General features: G+C 45.9%; 1 protein-coding gene across 1 annotated transcript in view; it reads right to left on the bottom strand.

Annotated features, from left to right (window-relative positions):
• The window catches only part of LOC124717218 (GILT-like protein 1), a 62,902-nt gene that overhangs the window by 25,266 nt on the left and 16,092 nt on the right, over positions 1-21,544 (bottom strand). The window contains exons 2-4 of the mRNA XM_047244006.1: positions 15,377-15,526; positions 11,673-11,846; positions 14-160 (exon numbers count right to left, since the gene is read on the bottom strand). Coding sequence (XP_047099962.1) covers positions 14-160; positions 11,673-11,846; positions 15,377-15,526 — 471 coding nt within the window. The remainder of the gene's footprint in view (positions 1-13; positions 161-11,672; positions 11,847-15,376; positions 15,527-21,544) is intronic.

Here is a 21,544-nt window from a genome sequence, read left to right as displayed (position 1 = left end):
TCGCATGACTCACCCCGTTCAGTGTGACTGTCGGAACAAAGGTCAGCGCAGGACTCAGGTCGCTGGTAACGTTCCCGTACGCCCTCAGGAGTTCATTGCCGGCCTGACCATTTGCGCAGTCTGAAATGGTTGGGAACGACAGGCCCAACTCGCCAGCACACTGCAAACATTCGAGGAAGGAAAAATAAAAGACACATAGAAGTATTTCAATAAAAATATTATAATGAAAAATTTAATTAGCTATACAAATACACAGTTACCCAGTTAACACTGTAAAATGGTTGTGTGCTGCAAGAATAGCTTTAAAAATGCGTGAAGTTACACTTCAATAGATACACTAGTGGCCATTAAAAATTGCTACACGAAGAAGAAATGAAGACGATAGACGAGTATTCATTGGACAAATATATTATACTACAACTGACATGTGATTACATTTTCACGCAATTTGGGTGCATAGATCGTGAGAAATCAGTAGCCAGAACAAGCACCTCTGGCCATAATGACTGCCTTGATACGCCTGGGCATTGAGTCAAACAGAGCTTGTATGGCGTGTACAGGTACAGCTGCCCATGCAGCTTCAACACGATACCACAGTTCATCAACATTAGTGACTGGCCTATTGTGAGGAGCCAGTTACTCGACCACCATTGACCAGACGTTTTCAATTGCTGAGAGATCTGGAGAATGTGCTGGCCAAGGCAGCAGTCGAACATTTTCTGTGACCAGAAAGGCCCGTACAGGACCTGCAACATGCGGTCGTGCATTCTCCTGCGGAAATGTAGGGTTTTGCAGGAATGGAATGAAGGGTAGAGCCACGGGTCGTAACACATCTGAAATGTAACGTCCACTGTTCAAAGTGCCGTCAATGCGCACAAGAGGTGACCGAGACGTGTAACCAATGGCACCCGATACCATCACGCCGGGTGATACGCCAGTATGGCGATGACGAATAGACGCTTCCAATGTGCGTTCATCATGATGCTGTAAACAGAACCTGGATTCATCCGAAAAAATAACGTTTTGCCATTCGTGCACCCAGGTTCGTCGTTCAGTACACCATCGCAGGCGCTCCTGTCTCTGATGCAGCGTCAAGGGTAACCGCAGCCATGGTCACCGAGCTGATAGTCCAAGCTGCTGCAAATGTCGTCGAACTGTTCGTGCAGATGGTGGTTGTCTTGCAAACGTCCCCATTGTTGACTCAGGGATCGAGACGTGGCTGCACGATCCGTTACAGCCATGCGGATAAGATGCCTGTCATCTCGACTGCTAGTGATGCGAGGCCGTTGAGATCCAGAACGGCGTTCCGTATTACCCTCCTGAACCCACCGATTCCATATTCTGCTAACAGTCATTGGATCTCGACCAACGCGAACAGCAATGTCGCGATACGATAAACCGCAATCGCGATAGGATACAATCCGACGTTTTTCAAAGTCGGAAACGTGATGGTACGCATTTCTCCTACTTACACGAGGCATCACAACAACGTTTCACCAGGCAACGTCGGTCAACTGCTGTTTGTGTATGAGAAATCGGTTGGAACCTTTTCTCATGTCAGCACGTTGTACGTGCCGCCACCGGCGCCAGTCTTGTGTGAATGCTGTGAAAAGTTAATCATTTTCATATCACAGCATCTTCTTCCTGTCGGTTAAATTTCACGGCTGTAACACGTCATCTTCGTCGTGTAGCAGTTTTAATGGCCAGTAGTGTACAACACACATAAAGCATTCAAATGTTAAAGTTGCTGAGGAGAAATCGACGGCGTCGTTGCAGACCCCTTGCCGCTCACTGTATTCACGCATATGGTCTTGTGTCGGAAGCCGTAGATAAAGTTGTCACACACGGGGAACTCGAAACGCTGGAAAACCGCAGTGAAGCCCAGAAAGACGTGCGGAGGCTCGACTGTTACGTCTGGTGGGGACCTAAAGAGGAATTCATTGTCCCAGGAAGGGGAAACTTTATTGGCACATTCCTGGGGTCAGATACATCACATGATCACACTGACAGAACCACAGGCACATAGACACAGGCAACAGAGCATGCACAATGTCGGCACTAGTACAGTGTATATCCACCTTTCGCAGCAATGCAGGCTGCTATTCTCCCATGGAGACGATCGTAGAGATGCTGGATGTAGTCCTGTGGAACGGCTTGCCATGCCATTTCCACCTGGCGCCTCAGTTGGACCAGCGTTCGTGCTGGACGTGCAGACCGCGTGAGACGACGCTTCATCCAGTCCCAAACATGCTCAATGGGGGACAGATCCGGAGATCTTGCTGGCCAGGGTAGTTGACTTACACCTTCTAGAGCACGTTGGGTGGCACGGGATACATGCGGACGTGCATTGTCCTGTTGGAACAGCAAGTTCCCTTGCCGGTCTAGGAATGGTAGAACGATGGGTTCGATGACTATTCAGTGTCCCCTCGACGATCACCAGTGGTGTACGGCCAGTGTAGGAGATCGCTCCCCACACCATGATGCCGGGTGTTGGCCCTGTGTGCCTCGGTCGTATGCAGTCCTGATTGTGGCGCTCACCTGCACGGCGCCAAACACGCATACGACCATCATTGGCACCAAGGCAGAAGTGACTCTCATCGCTGAAGACGACACGTCTCCATTCGTCCCTCCATTCACGCCTGTCGCGACACCACTGGAGGCGGGCTGCACGATGTTGGGGCGTGAGCGGAAGACGGCCTAACGGTGTGCGGGACCGTAGCCCAGCTTCATGGAGACGGTTGCGAATGGTCCTCGCCGATACCCCAGGAGCAACAGTGTTCCTAATTTGCTGGGAAGTGGCGGTGCGGTCCCCTACGGCACTGCGTACGATCCTACGGTCTTGGCGTGCATCCGTGCGTCGCTGCGGTCCGGTCCCAGGTCGACGGGCACGTGCACCTTCCGCCGACCACTGGCGACAACATCGATGTACTGTGGAGACCTCACGCCCCACGTGTTGAGCAATTCGGCGGTACGTCCACCCGGCCTCCCGCATGCCCACTATACGCCCTCGCTCAAAGTCCGTCAACTGCACATACGGTTCACGTCCACGCTGTCGCGGCATGCTACCAGTGTTAAAGACTGCGATGGAGCTCCGTATGCCACGGCAAACTGGCTGACACTGACGGCGGCGGTGCACAAATGCTGCGCAGCTAGCGCCAGTCGACGGCCAACATCGCGGTTCCTGGTGTGTCCGCTGTGCCGTGCGTGTGATCATTGTTGTACAGCCCTCTCGCAGTGTCCGGAGCAAGTATGGTGGGTCTGACACACCGGTGTCAATGTGTTTTTTTTTCCATTTCCAGGAGTGTATATATACTGAGGTGACAAAAGTCATGGGACACTTCCTAACATCGTGTCGGACCTCCTTTCGCACGGCGGACTGTAGCAACTCCACGTGGCATGGACTCAACGAGTGGTAGCAAATCACCTCCAAAAATAGCCATGCTGCCTCTATAGCCGTCCATAACTGCGGAAGAGTTCCTGGTGTAGGAGTTTGTGAACGAACTGGACTCCTGATTACGTCCCATAAATGTTCAATGGGATTCATGCCCGGCGAGCTGGGTCAGCTAATCATTTGCTCGAATTGTCCATAACGCTCTTCAAACCAGTCGTGAACAATTATGGTGGTGACACGACACACTGTCATGTGTAAAAATTCAATTTTTTTTTTTTTTTTTTTTTGGAAAATCGAGTCCATGAATGGCTGGAAGTAGTATCGAGGTAGTGATCGGTTCAGTTGGGCGAGAAGGCACATTCCGTTCCGTGTAAACACAGCCCACACCATTTTGGAGCCACCACCAGCTTGCACAGTGCCTTGTTGACAACTTGGGTCCACGGTTTCGCGGGGTCTGCGCCACACTGTAACCCTCCCTCCAGCTCTCGCCAACTGAAACCGGGACTCATCTGACCAGGCCACAGGTTTCCAGCCGTCTAGGCTCCCACCGATGTGGTCACGGGCAAAGGAGCGGCGCTGCAGGTGATGTCGTGCTGTTAGCAAAGGCACTCGCATCGGTCGCCTGTTGCAGTAGCCCATCAGCGCCAAATTTCGCAGCACTGTCCTCACGGATACGTTCGCCTTACGCCCCCTCATTGACTAGTGTGCTTATTTCATGCAGTATTGCTTGTCTGTTAGCACCCACTTGTCTACGCAAATGCCACTGCTCTCGTTCGTTAAATGGAGCCCATCGCCCACTGCATTGTCCTTGGTGAGACGTAATGACTGAAATCTGGTATTTTCGGCACCCACTTGATACTGTAGATCTCGGAACACTGAATTGCCGAACATTTTCTGAAGTAAAATGTCGTATGCATCTACCTCTAATTACCATTCCACACTCGAAGTTTCTTAATTCCCACTGTGTGGCCACAATCACGTCGGACACATTTCCACATGAATCGTGTGCCCTGCCCCGTTACACAGAGAGTGATTTGCTCTTATGTACCGTTTCACGAGGTGTGTCCTCCCCTCACCCCCCCCCCCCCCCCCCCGCCCCCGCGCAACCGCAACTTGCGATCGGTCGCGTCATGGAAACCAAAGTGTAAACCAAAAATGCTTTATTTGCAATATGTAGATACTTGTCGTAGCGTTGTACCAACTTTCCGATACCTTCGTCACTTCGTTCCTCCAGTGATTTCCGTCAATTCCCGACGCTGTCTGGGCCCAAATGCTCTCCTCGTAGTCTGAAGTTCATGTGAGCAAAGAGATAAAACTAAGAGGGAGACAAGATCGGGCTGTATGGTGGTTAATGAAACACTTACCATCGGAAACGCTGCAGGAACGTCTTCATTGCACCTGCAGCATGTGACTGAGAACTGGCATGGAGAGGCAAGCGCATGGCATTTACGTTATACGAGATGCATGAAATCGGGCGATATCCTTCAGTGGGTGGTTCACACTTGGCGGGAGAGGGAATTTTTTCAGGCACCTTGCCGTGCTCATAGTGCACTCAGAACTGAAAAATGCGACATGGTGGGATAGACGGAAATACTAGCGAAACAGCGCAGCACAACTGCACAAAGCTTCGCCGGATTTTCACTGTGGATTCAGTTTTGGAACAGATTGTAGGTTGAGAAAAAAATAGCCCATGCAAGTGTATCGTTACCTCTGCAGTCGAGAGCAGGTCCATAAGAATAATAGCTGACAGTAGTACACGGGCTGGTGGCATTACCAAAGGTGAGTCCGCTGTGCAGTCATATTCAAAGCAGAATGTTTCGATAGGCGGTATATGGCTGGCAAGATGCCGTGTGGTGGCTGGGCCACGTGAGCTGAGCAGGCACTGGGCAGTGAAAGGGGGTGGGCGACCCAACTGGAGATCCCAAAGAGATACCGAGGGAGTCGACGGAGCACGCTCTTGAAAGTGGAGCAGTATGGCCAGAAACCAATGTTAAATCTTCGTATATCCATAATTGAAACGGACGACTTGGGACGTCAGCTGGTATAATATGTTAAAAAATGACGAAATTCCTCCAGCTGTATTAAGGTGTTGGTTTTATTCGCAACTAGTTTCGATGTTGTTAGAACATCATTTTCAGCCCCTTCTTGTTGACAGCAACTGTATGTGTCACTAGTAGTCAGTGGTGAGATAGGCGTGTTCCATGCGGAAGGTAGGTAGTCCTACCTACCTACCTACCTACCTACCTACCTACCTCCCTACCTACCTACCTACCTACCTACAGCTGCACACACACATACAGTTGCTGTCAACAAGTATGGGCCTGAAGATGATGTTGTAACAACATCGAAACTAGTTGCGAATAAAACCAACACCTTAATACAGCTGGGGGAATTTCGTCATTTTTTAACATAGACAATGTTAAAGTTTAGCTTTAGAATATTCTCTGAAAACACTAAATCTACTTCTAGACGAAATACCAGAAATCTAAAGACTGGGTTCATCTCTCATTAGTGCGACGAGCTCATTAAAACTGTTATCATGTGTGCATAACCGTTATTGACAAAGTTATTTATATACACACAGACGGAAAAAGTCGGAACACCGATAAGGTGCTCTACGGCATAAACGTCTTTCTACATCCGAAAGACGATGTACATTGAAAATTCACGCCACTTGCACAAGAGTGGCGCAAATCAGGTTGCTTTAAATACACATTGATCGTTACTTACCTTTCAGATCGGACGTTGTCAGTTGACGTTAGTCAGGAATGCCTCTAAGGCGACAAAGATGCCGTTATGAACACCTCACTGAGTTTGAACGACGTGTAATACGGCTATGAGAAGGTGTCTGTTCCTTCTGTGATACTGCACAAACGCCTGGCAGGAATGTGGCAGCAGCACAAGATTTCCGGCAGCAGAGTTCACAAGAATATTTGGTCGCAAGAAGAAGTTCAAAAAATGTTCATATGTGTGTGAAATCTTATGGGACTTAACTGCTAAGGTCATCAGTCCCTAAGCTTATGCACTACCTAAACTAACTTACGCTAAGAACAACACACACAGCCATGCCCGAGGGAGGACTCGAACCTCCGGCGGGACCAGACGTAACAAGACCGGCCTCCTGACGGCCACGTAGCATTACCGAGAGGGAAAACCATCGTGTTCGGCGTATGGCTCTGGCGCATAGTACTGCAGCTACAGCTGCAACTTCAGCAGAAGTTGGCGCCACAGTCTACATCTACATCTACATCTACATCTACATGATTACTCTGCAATTCACATTTAAGTGCTTGGCAGAGGGTTCATCGAACCACAATCATACTATCTGTCTACCATTTCACTCCCGAACAGCGCGCGGGAAAAACGAACACCTGTACCTTTCTGTTCGAGCTCTGATTTCTCTTATTTTATTTTCATGATCATTCCTACCTATGTAGGCTGGACTCAACAAAATATTTTCGCATTCGGAAGAGAAAGTTAGTGACTGAAAGTTCGTAAATAGATCTTGCCGCGACGAAAAACGTCTTTGCTTTAGTGACTTCCATACCAACTCGCGTATCATATCTGTCACACTCTCCCCACTATTACGTGATAATACAAAACGAGCTGCCCTTTTTTCCACCCTTTCGATGTCCTCCGTCAATCCCACCTGGTAAGGATCCCACACCGCGCAGCAATATTCTAACAGAGGACGAACGAGTGTAGTGTAAGCTGTCTCTTTAGTGGACTTGTTGCATCTTCTAAGTGTCCTGCCAATGAAACGCAACCTTTGGCTCACCTTCCCCACAATATTATCTATGTGGTCTTTCCAACTGAAGTTGTTCGCAATTTTTACGCCAAGGTACTTAGTTGAATTGACAGCCTTGAGAATTGTACTATTTATCGAGTAATCAAATTCCAACGGATTTCTTTTGGAACTCATGTGGATCACCTCACACTTTTCGTTATTTAGCTTCAACTGCCACCTGCCACATCATACAGCAATCTTTTCTAAATCGTTTTGCAACTGATACTGGTCTACGGATGACCTTACTAGACGGTAAATTACAGCATCATCTGCGAACAACCTAAGAGAACTGCTCAGATTGTCACCCAGGTCATTTATATAGATCAGGAACAGCAGGGGTCCCAGGACGCTTCCCTGGGGAACACCTGATATCACTTCAGCTTTACTCGATGATTTGCCGTATATTACGAGTACTACGAACTGCGACCTTCCTGACAGGAAATCACGAATCCAGTGGCACAACTGAGACGATACCCCATAGGCCCGCAGCTTGATTAGAAGTCGCTTGTGAGGAACGGTGTCAAAAGCTTTCCGGAAATCTAGAAATACGGAATCAACTTGAGATCCCCTGCCGATAGCGGCCATTACTTCGTGCGAATAAAGAGCTAGCTGCGTTGCACAAGAACGATGTTTTCTGAAATCATGCTGATTACGTATCAATAGATCGTTCCCTTCGAGGTGATTCATAATGTTTGAATACAGTATATGCTCCAAAAGCCTACTGCAAACCGACGTCAATGATATAGGTCTGTAGTTCGATGTATTACTCCTACTAACCTTCTTAAACACTGGTGCGACCTGCGCAATTTTCCAATCTGTAGGTACAGTTCTACCGGTGAGCGAGCGGTTGCATATGATTGCTAAGTAGGGAGCTATTGTATCAGCGTAATCTGAAAGGAACCTAATCGGTATACAATCTGGACATGAACACTTGCCCGTATCGAGGGATTTGAGTTGCTTCGCAACCCCTAAGGTATCTACTTCTAAGAAACTCATGCTAGCAGCTGTTCGTGTTTCAAATTCTGGCATATTCCATTCGTCTTCCCTGGTGAAGGAATTTCGGAAAACTGCGTTCAATAACTCCGCTTTAGCGGCACAGTCGTCGGTAACAGTACCATCGGCACTGCGCACCGAAGCTATTGACTGCGTCTTGCCGCTTGTGTACTTTACATACGACCAGAATTTCTTCGGATTTTCTACCAAATTACGAGACAATGTTTCGTTGTGGAACCTATTAAAGGTATCTCGCGTTGAAGTCCGTGCCAAATTTCGCGCGTCTGTAAATTTTAGCCAATCTTCGGGATTTCGCGTTCTTCTGAACTTTGCATGCTTTTTCCGTTGCCTCTGCAAGAGCGTTCGGACCTGTTTTGTGTACCATGGGGGATCAGTTCCATCTCTTACCAATTTATGAGGTATGAATCTGTCAATTGCTGTGGCTACTATATCTTTGAATTTGAGCCACATCTCGCCTACATTTGTATAGTCAGTTCGGAAGGAATGGAGATTGTCCCTTAGGAAGGCTTCTACTGACACTTTATTCGCTTTTTTTTGCAACGAACTATTACAAATCGATTACTTCAGGGACAGCTCCGTGCCAAATGACTTGTAAGCGGGCGTTCCACGGACCTCAAACCACCGCCATTCGCGACTTTACTGGTGCCGAGCCTGAGATCATTGAAGGGCAAGGTGGAGGTCTGTTCTGTTTTCTGATGAAAGCTGATTCCGCCTCGGTGCCAGTGATGGCCGAGTGTTGGTTAGAAGGAGCCCTGCTTGCTATACCCACTGGGACTACACCTGGAGTTATGGTCTGGGGTGCGACTTCGTATGACAGCAGAAGCACCCTCGTGGTTATCCCACGCACCCTTACTGCAAATTTGTACGCCAGTGATTCGACCTGTTGTGGGGTGTTTTCCAACAGGATAACGCTCGCCCACATTCTGCTATAGTCATCTAATATGCTCCGCAGAGTGTCGACATGTTGCCGTGGCATGCTCGGTCACCAGATCTGTCTCCAATGGAGCACGTATGGGACATCTTCGGACGACAACTGCAGCGTCATTCACACACAGCATTTACCGTCCCTGTACTGACCGTGGAAGTGAACCTCCGTGTCACAAACTGACACTCGGCTCCTGTTGTAATGGTTCTTTATTTACGTGACCATTACGGCACTCCAACCCCAGTCCTCGATACCAGTAATATCGTACTACTTTTCTGCGAAGTAACAGACGTATTTTTGTGACAATATTCACATTCGGTTTTATTAATGTATAGGTACTCCGATGTATCGATATATTACAATGATATGGTTCTTGCGTGTATTCATTTCTGTGAGACTGTCATAATCTTTGACTTATTTGTAACCGTTTTGGCGCGAATGCGCACAGAGCAGTCCATGTTTCACATTGCAGAAGTTGTTATTTCGCTTTGTAAAAGAAGAGTCAAGTCTTGTGTTTGGTTAAAGTGGAAATTACGAGTAAATATATGAAGATTGATACAAAACTGTTTTCTTGATGATGTGGCAATAAAGAAAACGTATATGTGAATTTACAAGAAAATCAATAAAAATGTGGATCGTGAACACCAAGTCAAAAATTATTTCTACTATACCATTATTCTGATCTGGGATTCTTGAATCATTAAGAATTTCCTGAAAAACGCATTCATTAGGTCTTCAAATATTGCTAAAATACAGATCTGGCCTTCCAGCAGTCAAAGTGAAATCACCCTAGAATCAAGAAGATGAGCCATAAGAACTTCGAAGAAATCTACGTGGGAATCCATTCAAGATAAGTGCCAAAATTAATGACTTTTTTACAGTGACTTCATTATTTCCATTCTGAGGATACCATCCACAATCAAAAAAATGGTTCAAATGGCTCTGAGCACTATGGGACTTAACAGCTGAAGTCATCAGTCCCCTAGAACTTAGAACTACTTAAACCTAACTAACCTAAGGACATCACATACATCCATGCCCAAGGCAGGATTCGAACCTGCGACCGGACCGGTCGCGCAGTTCCAGACTGAGGCGCCTAGAACCTCTCGGCCACCCCGGCCGGCTCATCCACAATCAACAACTTTGTTGTTGCCCGATAAAGCGAACATATGCTGCGTGAGCAACATTATTAATCTGATTTCTAACCTACTTTGCAAGTGGTGGCTTTGTCAGACTGTACAACACAAAGCAGGCACATTTCTATGTTTGCATTCGAGATTCTGGCTGTTACATCGGTTATTAATGTACCAGCATTTCACACTTTCAATGGCTTATCTCGCGCTTACATTAACCTACGATCATGCACTGTTCATAAATTACACATGTTACCTAGACTAATATATTCCAGAAATTTCACTACGCTACATTATTTTTTTCGTGGTGCGACGTTTTTGCGTTATTGTACATTATGTAAGTAGGCTGTTTATGTTTTCTTATTGGCAACGTTACATAGCGCTCTGTATGAAAATCACTGGGTGTGCTGTGTGCAGTCTGTGGCTAGTTTGCATTGTTGTCTGCCATTGTAGTGTTGGGCAGCGGCAGCTGGATGTGAACAACGCGTAGCGTTGCGCAGTTGGAGGTGAGCCGCCAGCAGTGGTGGATGTGCGGAGAGAGATGGCGGAGTTTTGTAATTTGTCATGAACTGCTAGATATATTATGACTATTAAGGTAAATACATTGTTTGTTCTCTATTAAAATCTTTCATTTACTAACTACGCCTATCAGTAGTTAGTGCCTTCCGTAGTTTGAATCTTTTATTTAGCTGGCAGTAGTGGCGCTCGCTGTATTGCAGTAGTTCCAGTAACGAAGATTTTTGTGAGGTAAGTGATTTGTGAAACGTATAGGTTATTGTTAGTCAGGGCCATTCTTTTGTAGGGATTTTTGAAAGTCAGATTGCGTTGCGCTAAAAAATATTGTGTATCAGTTTAAGCACAGTCTGGTATAATTGTTCTAAAAAGGGGACGTTTCAATTAGAACAACACAGGTACTGCAATATAGTAATGTAAGTCTCCCAGCATCGCCTGAATCAAGTCGGCTGAATTCCTTTGCTCTTGTTTTACTTCTATGATGAACTTGGGGAGTTCTATGGTTAGACCATACGACATTATGTCTGCACAATACACTATCCATTCGTTTAAAATGGCCTTCCAAGTCCTTTCCCAGATGTGCCGGAATTACAATCTCTTACAGTTAAGTAATATTACAAAAAAGTAAGCACATTAAGATAATGGATTCATACCCCATTTATAGAGACATAAATCCTCTCCTTTTTAATGACCGACAATTCAACAAAGCTTCTCCTCCTACCTACATTAACCCTCAAGTCTGATTCCCTTTCCAAATTTCTTCTTCGTTTCCTACGGTACTTGCTCAGTGTACAGATTCATACGTATAGAAATATCAGTGACCTTGGGTTACGAAGGACCCTGAAAAGATTGCTCACAGTATAATGTGTGCTGCAGGTTTGCAGAAATAAAGTTTCAGACTGTACTCACCTTTTCTGAAGCTGACTCAACGTCGGTGTAGTTGCTCATCATACACGCGGCATACGAAACCTGCAGCGTTCTGCTCTCAGCCAGTGCAATGCCACACGCGTGTAACTTGTTGCCCAGACATTCCGTCGGCCCGTGCTGACAACTAAACTCGTAGCCGCTTGAGGTCGTGGTGACCTGGAAAGAGGAGGATAAGAACGTTAGCGCAAAAAGACAGTGATGTAAAGTGATATGTAAAGCTCAACTCTCTCTAATACTTAGACCAGTGATGACAGACTTTCCAGAATCTGAGGTGTCGGATGAGCCACCGTCCCTTTATTTATAGCTGCAAGCAAGGGCGTCAGTCTCCACGTGACAGGGCAGAGGTAGAGTATTAGCTCTAACGACGTACACTGAGGCGACAAAAGTGGTGGCACACCTCCCAATATCGTGTGGGACCTCCCCTTGCCCGGCGTAGGGCGGAAGCTGGACGTGGAATGGACTCAACAACTAACTGAAAGTCCCCTGCAGAAATATTGTATCACGCAGCCTCTACAGCCGTCCATAACTGCGAAAGTGTTGCCGGTGCAGGATTCTGTGCATGAACTGACCTCTCTATTGCGCCCCATAAATGTTCTAGGGGATTCGTATCGGGCGATCAGGGTGGCCATATGATTCGCTGAATTGCCCAGAACGTTCTTCAAACCAGTCGAGTAGAATGGTGTGACCCAGTGACATCGTGCGTCGTTGTCTTAGATCATGAAATCCACGAATGGCTGCAAATGGTCTTCAAGCAGGTTAACATCTACATCTACATTTTTACTCCGCAAGCCACCCAACGATATACGGCGGAGGGCACTTTACGTGCCACTGTCATTACCTCCCTTTCCTGTTCCAGTCGCGTATGGTTCGCGGGAAGAACGACTGCCGGAAAGCCCCCGTGCGCCCTCTAATCTCTCTAATTTTACATTCGTGATCTCCTCGGGAGGTATAAGTAGGGGGAAGCAATATATTCGATACCTCATCCAGAAACGCACCCTCCCGAAACCTGGCGAGCAAGCTACACCGCGATGCAGAGCGCCTCTCTTGCAGAGTCTGCCACTTGAGTTTGCTGAACATCTCCGAAACGCTATCACGCTTACCAAATAACCCTGTCACGAAACGCGCCGCTCTTCTTTGGATCTTCTCTATCTCCTCCGTCAACCCGATCTGGTACGGAGCCCACACTGATGAGCAATACTCAAGTATAGGTCGGACGAGTGTTTTGTAATCCACCTCCTTTGCTGATAGACTACATTTTCTAAGGACTCTCCCAATGAATCTCAACCTGGTACCCGCCTTACCAACAATTAATTTTATATGATCATTCCACTTCAAATCCTTCCGCACGCATACGCCCACATATTTTACAAAAGTAACTGCTACCAGTGTTTGTTCCGCTATCATGTAATCATACAGTAAAGGATCCAAGTATTCGCAATACATTACATTTGTCTATGTTAAGGGTCAGTTGCCACTCCCTGCACCAAGTGCCTATCCGCTGCAGATCTTCCTGCATTTCGCTACAATTTTCTAATGCTGCAACTTCTCTGTATACTACAGCATCATCCGCGAAAAGCCGCATGGAACTTCCGACACTATCTACTAGGTCATACATATACTGTGAAAAGCAATGGTCCCACAACAGTCCCCTGTGGCACGCCAGAGGCTAAGGTGCACCAGAGCACTCACTCCGTCCCATGTAAACACAAAACACAAGACACCACCAGCTGGCGCGGTGCCTTGCTGACAAGTTGTGTCCCTGGCTTCGAGGGGTCCGCGTTGCACTCGAACCCTACCATCTGCTCATACCATCTGAAATCGGTAGTCATCTGCCAGGCCCGGATTTCCAGTCGTCTAGGGTCCAAACGATACGGTCACGAGACCAGGAGAGCCGCTGCAGGCGATGTCGTGCTTTTAGCAAAGGCACTCGCGTAGGTCGTCCGCTGCCACAGCCCATCAACGCCAAATTTCGCCGCACTGGCAAAACGGAACCGTTCGCCGTACATCGTACAGAGACTTAGTGTTAAGAAAACAGTCTTAAGGGAGGTAGGACGTTAAACGGGCCGTCTTGGAGCAGGAGAGACACCACAGGACATTTTAATTTCCACTGTCTATGCTTTTACGAATAAATTCATAAAACTTTGTCAGCATGGCCAGGAAGGATTAAGGATTCACAATCATAGCAGTGGAAGTTAAAAAAATAACAAAATAATTTTTTTACGTGTGAAACTTCATCATTTTTTCACTTCTATTGGCTGCGTTTGTTGCTACATGCACACGTTTCTTTCATAAGTAAGAGAGACTCTTCGATGAATTTTGTACAGCATAAAACCATACTTACAGGTGTACTAAACACTAGAAATTATTTAATTTATGAGAAGACCAATGTGCTGTTACATTTTAAACTTCATCTTTAGAAAAAACTCAAATTTTATAGTTACTTAACTCAATTTTTACCACAGTTTTTAATAGATTTGGAAAATTCTAGTTTTATACACCTGTACCCTATGGTTTGTATGCTGTGCAAAATTCATCGAAGAATCTCCCTTACTTATGAAGAAAAGTGTACCTATAGCAACAAATGCAGCCAATGGTAAGTGAAAAAAAGGTGAAATACAAATGTAAAAAAATAAATTATTTTCTTTTATTTTTGAATGTCCACCACTATAAGTGTAAATCCTGAATCCTTTCTGGCCATTCTGGCCAAGTTTTATGAATTTATTTTTAAAAGTATAGACAGTCTAAATTAAAAATTCCTGTGCTGTCTCTCCTGCTCCAAGTCGTCCCGTTTGACGTCCTACCTCCCTTAATAGCGTTTTTTTGTTTATTTAGGGCCGACCGGTTTCAGCCAATGGCAGGGCCATCTTCAGGGCCAACATATGGCCGGCTGTTGGTGGCGTCACGCCTACCAAGGCCTGTTCGGACGGAGTTCAGTTTTCTTCTGTCATCAAAGAGTACCAGTGTCTCTTAATAGTGCTACTAAACTTTCTTCTGCACATAAAAATATTTCAGTGAACAGGGTAAATCTCGTATAAAGTGTGACTTTAGGTGTCAGAGTGAACTTATCTATTTCTACGAAGGGAGACTGCTAGTTTTTGCAGGCTTTCTATGTGTTACTGAAAAAACTACATATTAGTTTAAGATGGGATAACAAGAGGTAAATGTACAGTGTGTAAAAGCAGTAGCAGAGGCAGAAGTGAGCCAATAATGTAAATTATAAAACAGTTAAGATTACTGACTGCTAGGCAGTCCAAATTGCCCAGTTTTGTTTACCAAGCTGCGACATAGCCGCGAATGGAACAGTGACCCGAAAATGTAGAATAAATTTCTTTTATTCCACGTCTGTGGTCGCGAACTTGTAAGTCCTCAGACTACCGGTTTCGGTCAGCAATGACCATTTTCAGATCTGTTTTATACGAACACGTCCTAATATTCTGGAGCTGTAGCATTTGACGATGACACTATGCCTTCAGTTTATTAGGACATGTTTTTTATAAAACGGACCTGAAGATGATCATTGCTGACCGAAACTGGTAGTTTGAGGACCTACAAGTTTGTGACCGCAGACATGAAATAAAAGAAAGTTATTGTACAATTCTGTGTAAATATTCTGGCTTGATACAGTAGAACATGATAAATCGTAGCATCGTTACAGGGAGGTAATCTGGACAAGGGGACAGACTCACGGTTGCCTTCCCGAAAGGAATCAGCACCGGCCGCACCAGCTCCGGGTCCCTAAGGACGGCGGGCAGCAGCTGCTGGACCACGAAGTCGCGAGAGTCAGGGCACTTGGCCTCGTAGTAGACGGTCGCCAGCACCGGCGAGGAGCTCACGCCCTGCAAGTAAACAACAACAACAACAACAACAACAACTAGAGGCGGAAGGTGTCAACATATCGAACGAAGTGGAGTATCGGCAGAAAGAGTATTGTCGGAAGTGGAGTGAGTCAGAGAATGAAGGAATACAGGTGAAAGAGGAATAGAGAATGAAAGAATACAGGTGAAAGAGGAATAAAACTCGAAAAGTGGAGCCAACTGCATAGCCAACTGAAACGATAAAACAAAAACGTAAGGGATGACGTTACAGTTTCCACATTCGAATCAAAAGTTCAAGTGGAACAGAGAACGTAATTGAACCTATATCTACATCTACATTCACCTACATACATACTCCGCAATCCCCCATACGGTGCGTGGCGGAGGGTACCTCGTACCACAACTACCCTCTTCTCTCCCTGTTCCATTCCCAAACAGAGCGAGGGAAAAATGACTACCTATATGCCTCTGTACGAGCCCTAATCTCTCTTATCTTATCTTTGTGGTCTTTTCGCGAAATGTAAGTTGGCGGCAGTAAAATTGTACTACAGTCAGCCTCAAATGCCGGTTCTCTAAATTTCCTCAGTAGTGATTCACGAAAAGAACGCCTCCTTTCCTCCAGAGACTCCCACCCGAGCTCCTGAAGCATTTCCGAAACAGTCGCGTGATGATCAAACCTACCAGTAACAAATCTAGCAGCCCGCCTCTGAATTGCTTCTATGTCCTCCCTCAATCCTACCTGATATGGATCCCAAACGCTCGAGCAGTACTCAAGAATAGGTTGTATTAGTGTTTTATAAGCGGTCTCCTTTACAAATGAACCACATCTTCCCAAAATTCTACCAATGAACCGAAGACGACTATCCGCCTTCCCCACAACTGCCATTACATGCTTGTCCCACTTCATATCGCTCTGCAATGTTACGCCCAAATATTTAATCGACGTGACTGTGTCAAGCGCTAAACTACTAATGGAGTATTCAAACATTACGGGATTCTTTTTCCTATTCATCTGCATTAATTTACATTTATCTATATTTAGAGTTAGCTGCCATTCTTTACAGCAATCACAAATCCTGTCCAAGTCATCTTGTATCATCCTACAGTCACTCAACGACGACACCTTCCCGTATACTACATCATCATCGGCATTGCTATCCACCCTATCCAAAAGATCATTTGTGTAGATAGAAAGCCGGCCGGTGGGGCCGAGCGGTTCTAGGCGCAACAGTCTGGAACCGCGGGACCGCTACGGTCGCAGGTTCGAATCCTGCCTCTGGCATGGATGTGTGTGATGTCCTTAGGTTAGTTAGGTTTAAGTAGTTTTAAGTTCTAGGGGACTGATGACCTCAGATGTTAAGTCCCATGGTGCTCAGAGCCATTTGTACATAGACAACAGCAGCGGACCTATCACACTTTCCTGGGGCACTCCAGGTGATACCCTCACCTCCGATGAACACTCACCATCGAGGGCATGTTGAACATGTGTTGACATAACCATGTGTAATTAAAAAAAATCAAAAATTCAAGAAATTCCAAGGACCAGACAGAATTTGCGTAGAACAGATTAAAGGCGTTGGGAGTATTGGCTAATTTTAGAATTTAACATCTGATCGACAGCTGCTGGCTAAAATATTAAAATTCCAGAAGACTGGCTTACAGCAAAAGTGTTGTCATCGTTTAAGAAATGATATCGTAACAAAACTTCAAACTCCCACCAGGTCCGGTCACAGGCGGACGGAGTTTGCTTCCAGAAGCTCTATGGGTCCACTGTTAATCAGAGTGTTAGAATCTGAGGCCATATACATGCAGTTACCGATTTCCTAGTCTCTTCGGCGTTAAAATGGTTGAAACAGCGTTTTTAAAATATTTTTCTCACTTTCGGCATTTGCAAATATCTGAATTACGCAATGAGACTTTGTGATCATCAGCACGTATGGTTAGGTGGGACTTCGTGGCGTTTCGTAGTATCGGTTCGGCTTGTACACTGGTTCTCCTTCAGTACATTAGTATGAAAGAGATAACACAGTAGATTGGTTTAATAATTATTTAAAATAATCACTCAAAACAAACCTACTCTCTTGTCTTTTTCATATTAATCTCTCAATAACGCTCTCTAACGTTTCCACAGAGTTGCGTAAGTAATTTCTCACCATAACTGATCCTTCTTTGTGACTTTCAACACGGGGTATTAGGCAGTGCCCCACGTCGCTCGTGACGTCTAATAGATCTGCATCTACATCTACATCTACACCCGTACTCTGCAAACCACTGTGAAGTGCATGGCAGACGGTGTGTTCCATTACACCATTTATTAGGGTTTCTTCCCGTTCCATTCACGTATGGAGCGCGGGAAGAATGACTGTTGCAATGTCTCCGTGCGTGCTGCAATTATTCTGATCTTGTCTTCACGATCCCTATGTGAGCGACACGCAGTGGATTTTAACAGAGACGTCATTTAAAACTGGTTCTTGAAAGTTTGTTAGTAGACTATCTCAGGATAGTCTACATCTATCTTCAAGAGTCTTTGAGTTCAGTTTCTTCACCATGACTGTAACACTCTCCCACGGATCAAACAAACCTGTGATAATTCGTGCTGCCCTTCTCTGTATACGTGCAATATCCCCTCAAAAATGGTTCAAATGGCTCTGAGCACTATGGGACTCAACTTCTGAGGTCATTAGTCCCCTAGAACTTAGAACTAGTTAAACCTAACTAACCTAAGGACATCACAAACATCCATGCCCGAGGCAGGATTCGAACCTGCGACCGTAGCGGTCCTGCGGTTCCAGACTGCAGCGCCTTTAACCGCACGGCCACTTCGGCCGGCGCAATATCCCCTGCTACGCCTATTTGGAACTGGTCGAACACGCTTGAGCAACATTCTAGAACCTGTCGCACGAGTTATCTACAAGTAACCTCCTTTTCAGACAGATCGCACTTCCCCAGTACTCTACCAATAAACCGAAGGCTGTACCCACGACTGAACCTATGTGGTCATTCTATTACATATTTCTACAAGGTGCAACACGCAGCTACTTGTATGAGTTGGTAGATTCTAACAGTGACTCATTGATATTATAGTCATAGGATTGTACATTTTTTCGTTTTCTGAAGTGCACAATTTTACATTTCTCAACATTTAAAGCAAGTTCCCAATCTTTGCACTACTTTGAAGTCTTATCAAGACCTGACTGAATATTTATGAATCTTTTTTCGGGCAGTACTTCATTATAGATAACTGCCTCATCTACAACTGAGGTTACTTCTGATATGAAACTCCCTGGAAGATTAAAACTGTGTGCCGGACCGAGACTCGAACTCGGGACCTTTGCCTTCCGCGGGCAAGTGCTCTACCATCTGAACTACCCAAGCACGACTCACGCCCCGTCCTCACAGCTTTACTTCCGCCAGAACCTCGCCTCCTACCTTCCAAAAGCTGTGAGGACGGGTCGTGAGTCGTGCTTGGGTAGTTCAGATGGTAGAGCACTTGCCCGCGGAAGGCAAAGGTCCCGAGTTCGAGTCTCGGTCGGACACACAGTTTTAATCTGTCAGGAAGTTTCATATCAGCGCACACTCCGCTGCAGAGTGAAAATCTCATTCTGAAAGGATAGTAGCTCAGACCATTTACTTCGTTTTTTTAGTTCGTTAGTAAAACACTGTCTAACAATGGCTACACCGAATGGTGCTGGTATTAGCAGTTAACTTTACTTCCACTTTCACACTGAAGTTTGTGATTGCTATAATGCTTTTCCAAACTAAACTCTCACGCTATAAAATGTCGACTGTAGCCTTCATAATTGTTCAAGTACTAAGAGTCCGTTAACTGTTGCTAATGGATAATAAATACGATACTGATTTGTGCACTGATTTCCTATGTAATTACGCGCAACCTCTGTGAATAATCCGATTAATTATTCACTGTTATCCTATCACTCGACTAAATACTTCCAGACTCACAGTTTACCAACATCTGTGCGACTCAACAACATGCTATCGTTTAACACGAAACGTGAACCACGACTACCCTCGCCTCGAATAAAGGCGCGCAGACAGCAGTGGCTGACCAGTGTTGAACGAGGACTCTTGTCGGTGAAGGCGCGGCCAGTCCAAATGTTCCAGAGGTCCAGCGATGGGCAAAGGGTACGGCTGACTATCGATACTAGTGCCTCTTACAGAGTTCGCGGTGTAAACAATCCACCTCTGATTGTTGGAAACTAAGGCTACAGTTAAGTACATAAAAGTACAAAGTAATATCTTAAATCTTCCTATTTCTAAACCCACCACCTTTTGACGATTCACTGGTAAGTGAAAACCCACCGATTTTTGTGGCATGAGGTTACAAACAAAATAAAAGAATTTCGTTGAATCTGACACTTTCTTTCTTACGGGGCTTAACCAAGTGGCTCTTATGTTTGGTTTTTCGCTGCAGAAGGAAAGGGATGGGGTCGGTGCTGTACCCTGGGGCTTATAGCCTCCTGCAGTACAGCCGTGTCTGACGGGTTGCGTTCCCGTCAGATGTCAACAGCGTAACAACAACATGTGTGTACGATCATGCTTACGGTAGGCGCCAAAGCCGTCGCAATACTTCCCTACACGAGTGTGATGTGCGGAAAGAGAGCAGGGTCAGGGCAGCTAACGTTCTGCTCAGCTTGTCTTTAGGAGGCCACACAGATACACGACAGGCAGTAAAGTCAAGTCGTGTAAGTAGTCGAGCAGACACCTGCGAGTTGGGAGTTAGCGGCAGTTAGCTCCGACTTCTCCACGAGTTGTCAGCAACAGCAGCAGGTATCAGCGAGTTGCCAACTAGCGGTCGTCGAGTCACCTCGGCGCGGCCTTCGAGTTACCTGGTGGACGACGCGCTGCAATGCAGTGCTCACGGATTCCGCTTAGAACCGGTCACATACAACTTACTTTGTTGTCTCAGTGATCATTAGTGGAGTTGCTTATTTTACATTGCTTCTCCCCGTACGAGTTCAACTGTATGTGCTTTGCCTTGAATAAATGTGACGATTTTTGTTATTTCTATCACTCGTATCAGTGTAGCCATCTGGATAAAGTGAGAGTTACTTCGTATTCAACAGGACTCTGTGGAAACACAACAGTCGATGTCGGCGACCCTCGTTGCTAAGCGAGGAGTGGGACGATTCTGATATCATTAACCACTAGAGACGTGACACATTGCAACAGTTCGTGCACATAATTATCAAAAGGGAAATACGGAAAACAACTGAAACGTAATCTGTCTACAGCAAATCTACTTTAATTTTAAAAAGTAGTCCGCAGACTCTTTTTTTATATCCGTTTCACAAAACTAGTTGGCGACATTGGAAATTTGGAAATTGGAAATTTGTGGTAAGGTCTTATGGGACCAAACTGCTGAGGTCATCGGTCCCTAAGCTTACGCACTACTTAATCTAACTTAAACTAACTTACAGTAAGGGCAACACACACACCCACGCACGAGGGAGGGCTCGCACCTCCGACAGGGGGGGCCGCCCGGCCGGGGAACATACGCCTCAAACCGGGCGGTTACCCCGCGCGACAGCGACATTTTGGCAGTCTTTCGCCAACATGCTCTTATCTTCAGGTCCCGTATTTTGTTATTACCTTATGTTGTTCGTGTGCATTCTTTCAAGAGGTAATGCTTTTTCTGGCTGCTGGAAGAGTATGCATAGCACGACGTAAATTAATGTCATAATAGAATATGGATGCATGCACGTAGCAGGACGGTTCCAAGCATCGTCATGAGGACTAGTTTTCCTATTTTGGTCCACACTGCCACATCTCAAATTATGGAAAGCAAAGAGGTTCCGGGAGAAGAGTTTTGTTTCACGGTATCGAAGATCAAGAATTGCTCATAGCTCCTAAGAAACGCGTTTTAGAGCCCATGTTTACTTGAATCTCTTGTTTAGAATAGTCATTCTTGTCATGTTCCTGCATATTGACCATTGCTCCTGGAAAACCGTGTATACTGATGATGTTATTCTGGAGGGTGGATGCCGCGCAGAGTAGCCGCGCGGTTTGAGGGGTCATGTC

Source organism: Schistocerca piceifrons, chromosome 9 (assembly GCF_021461385.2).
Source record: "Schistocerca piceifrons isolate TAMUIC-IGC-003096 chromosome 9, iqSchPice1.1, whole genome shotgun sequence".
NCBI classification, from domain to species: domain Eukaryota; kingdom Metazoa; phylum Arthropoda; class Insecta; order Orthoptera; family Acrididae; genus Schistocerca; species Schistocerca piceifrons.
Note: the sequence above shows the minus strand (reverse complement) of the source record. Positions and strands in the feature narration are given on the sequence as shown.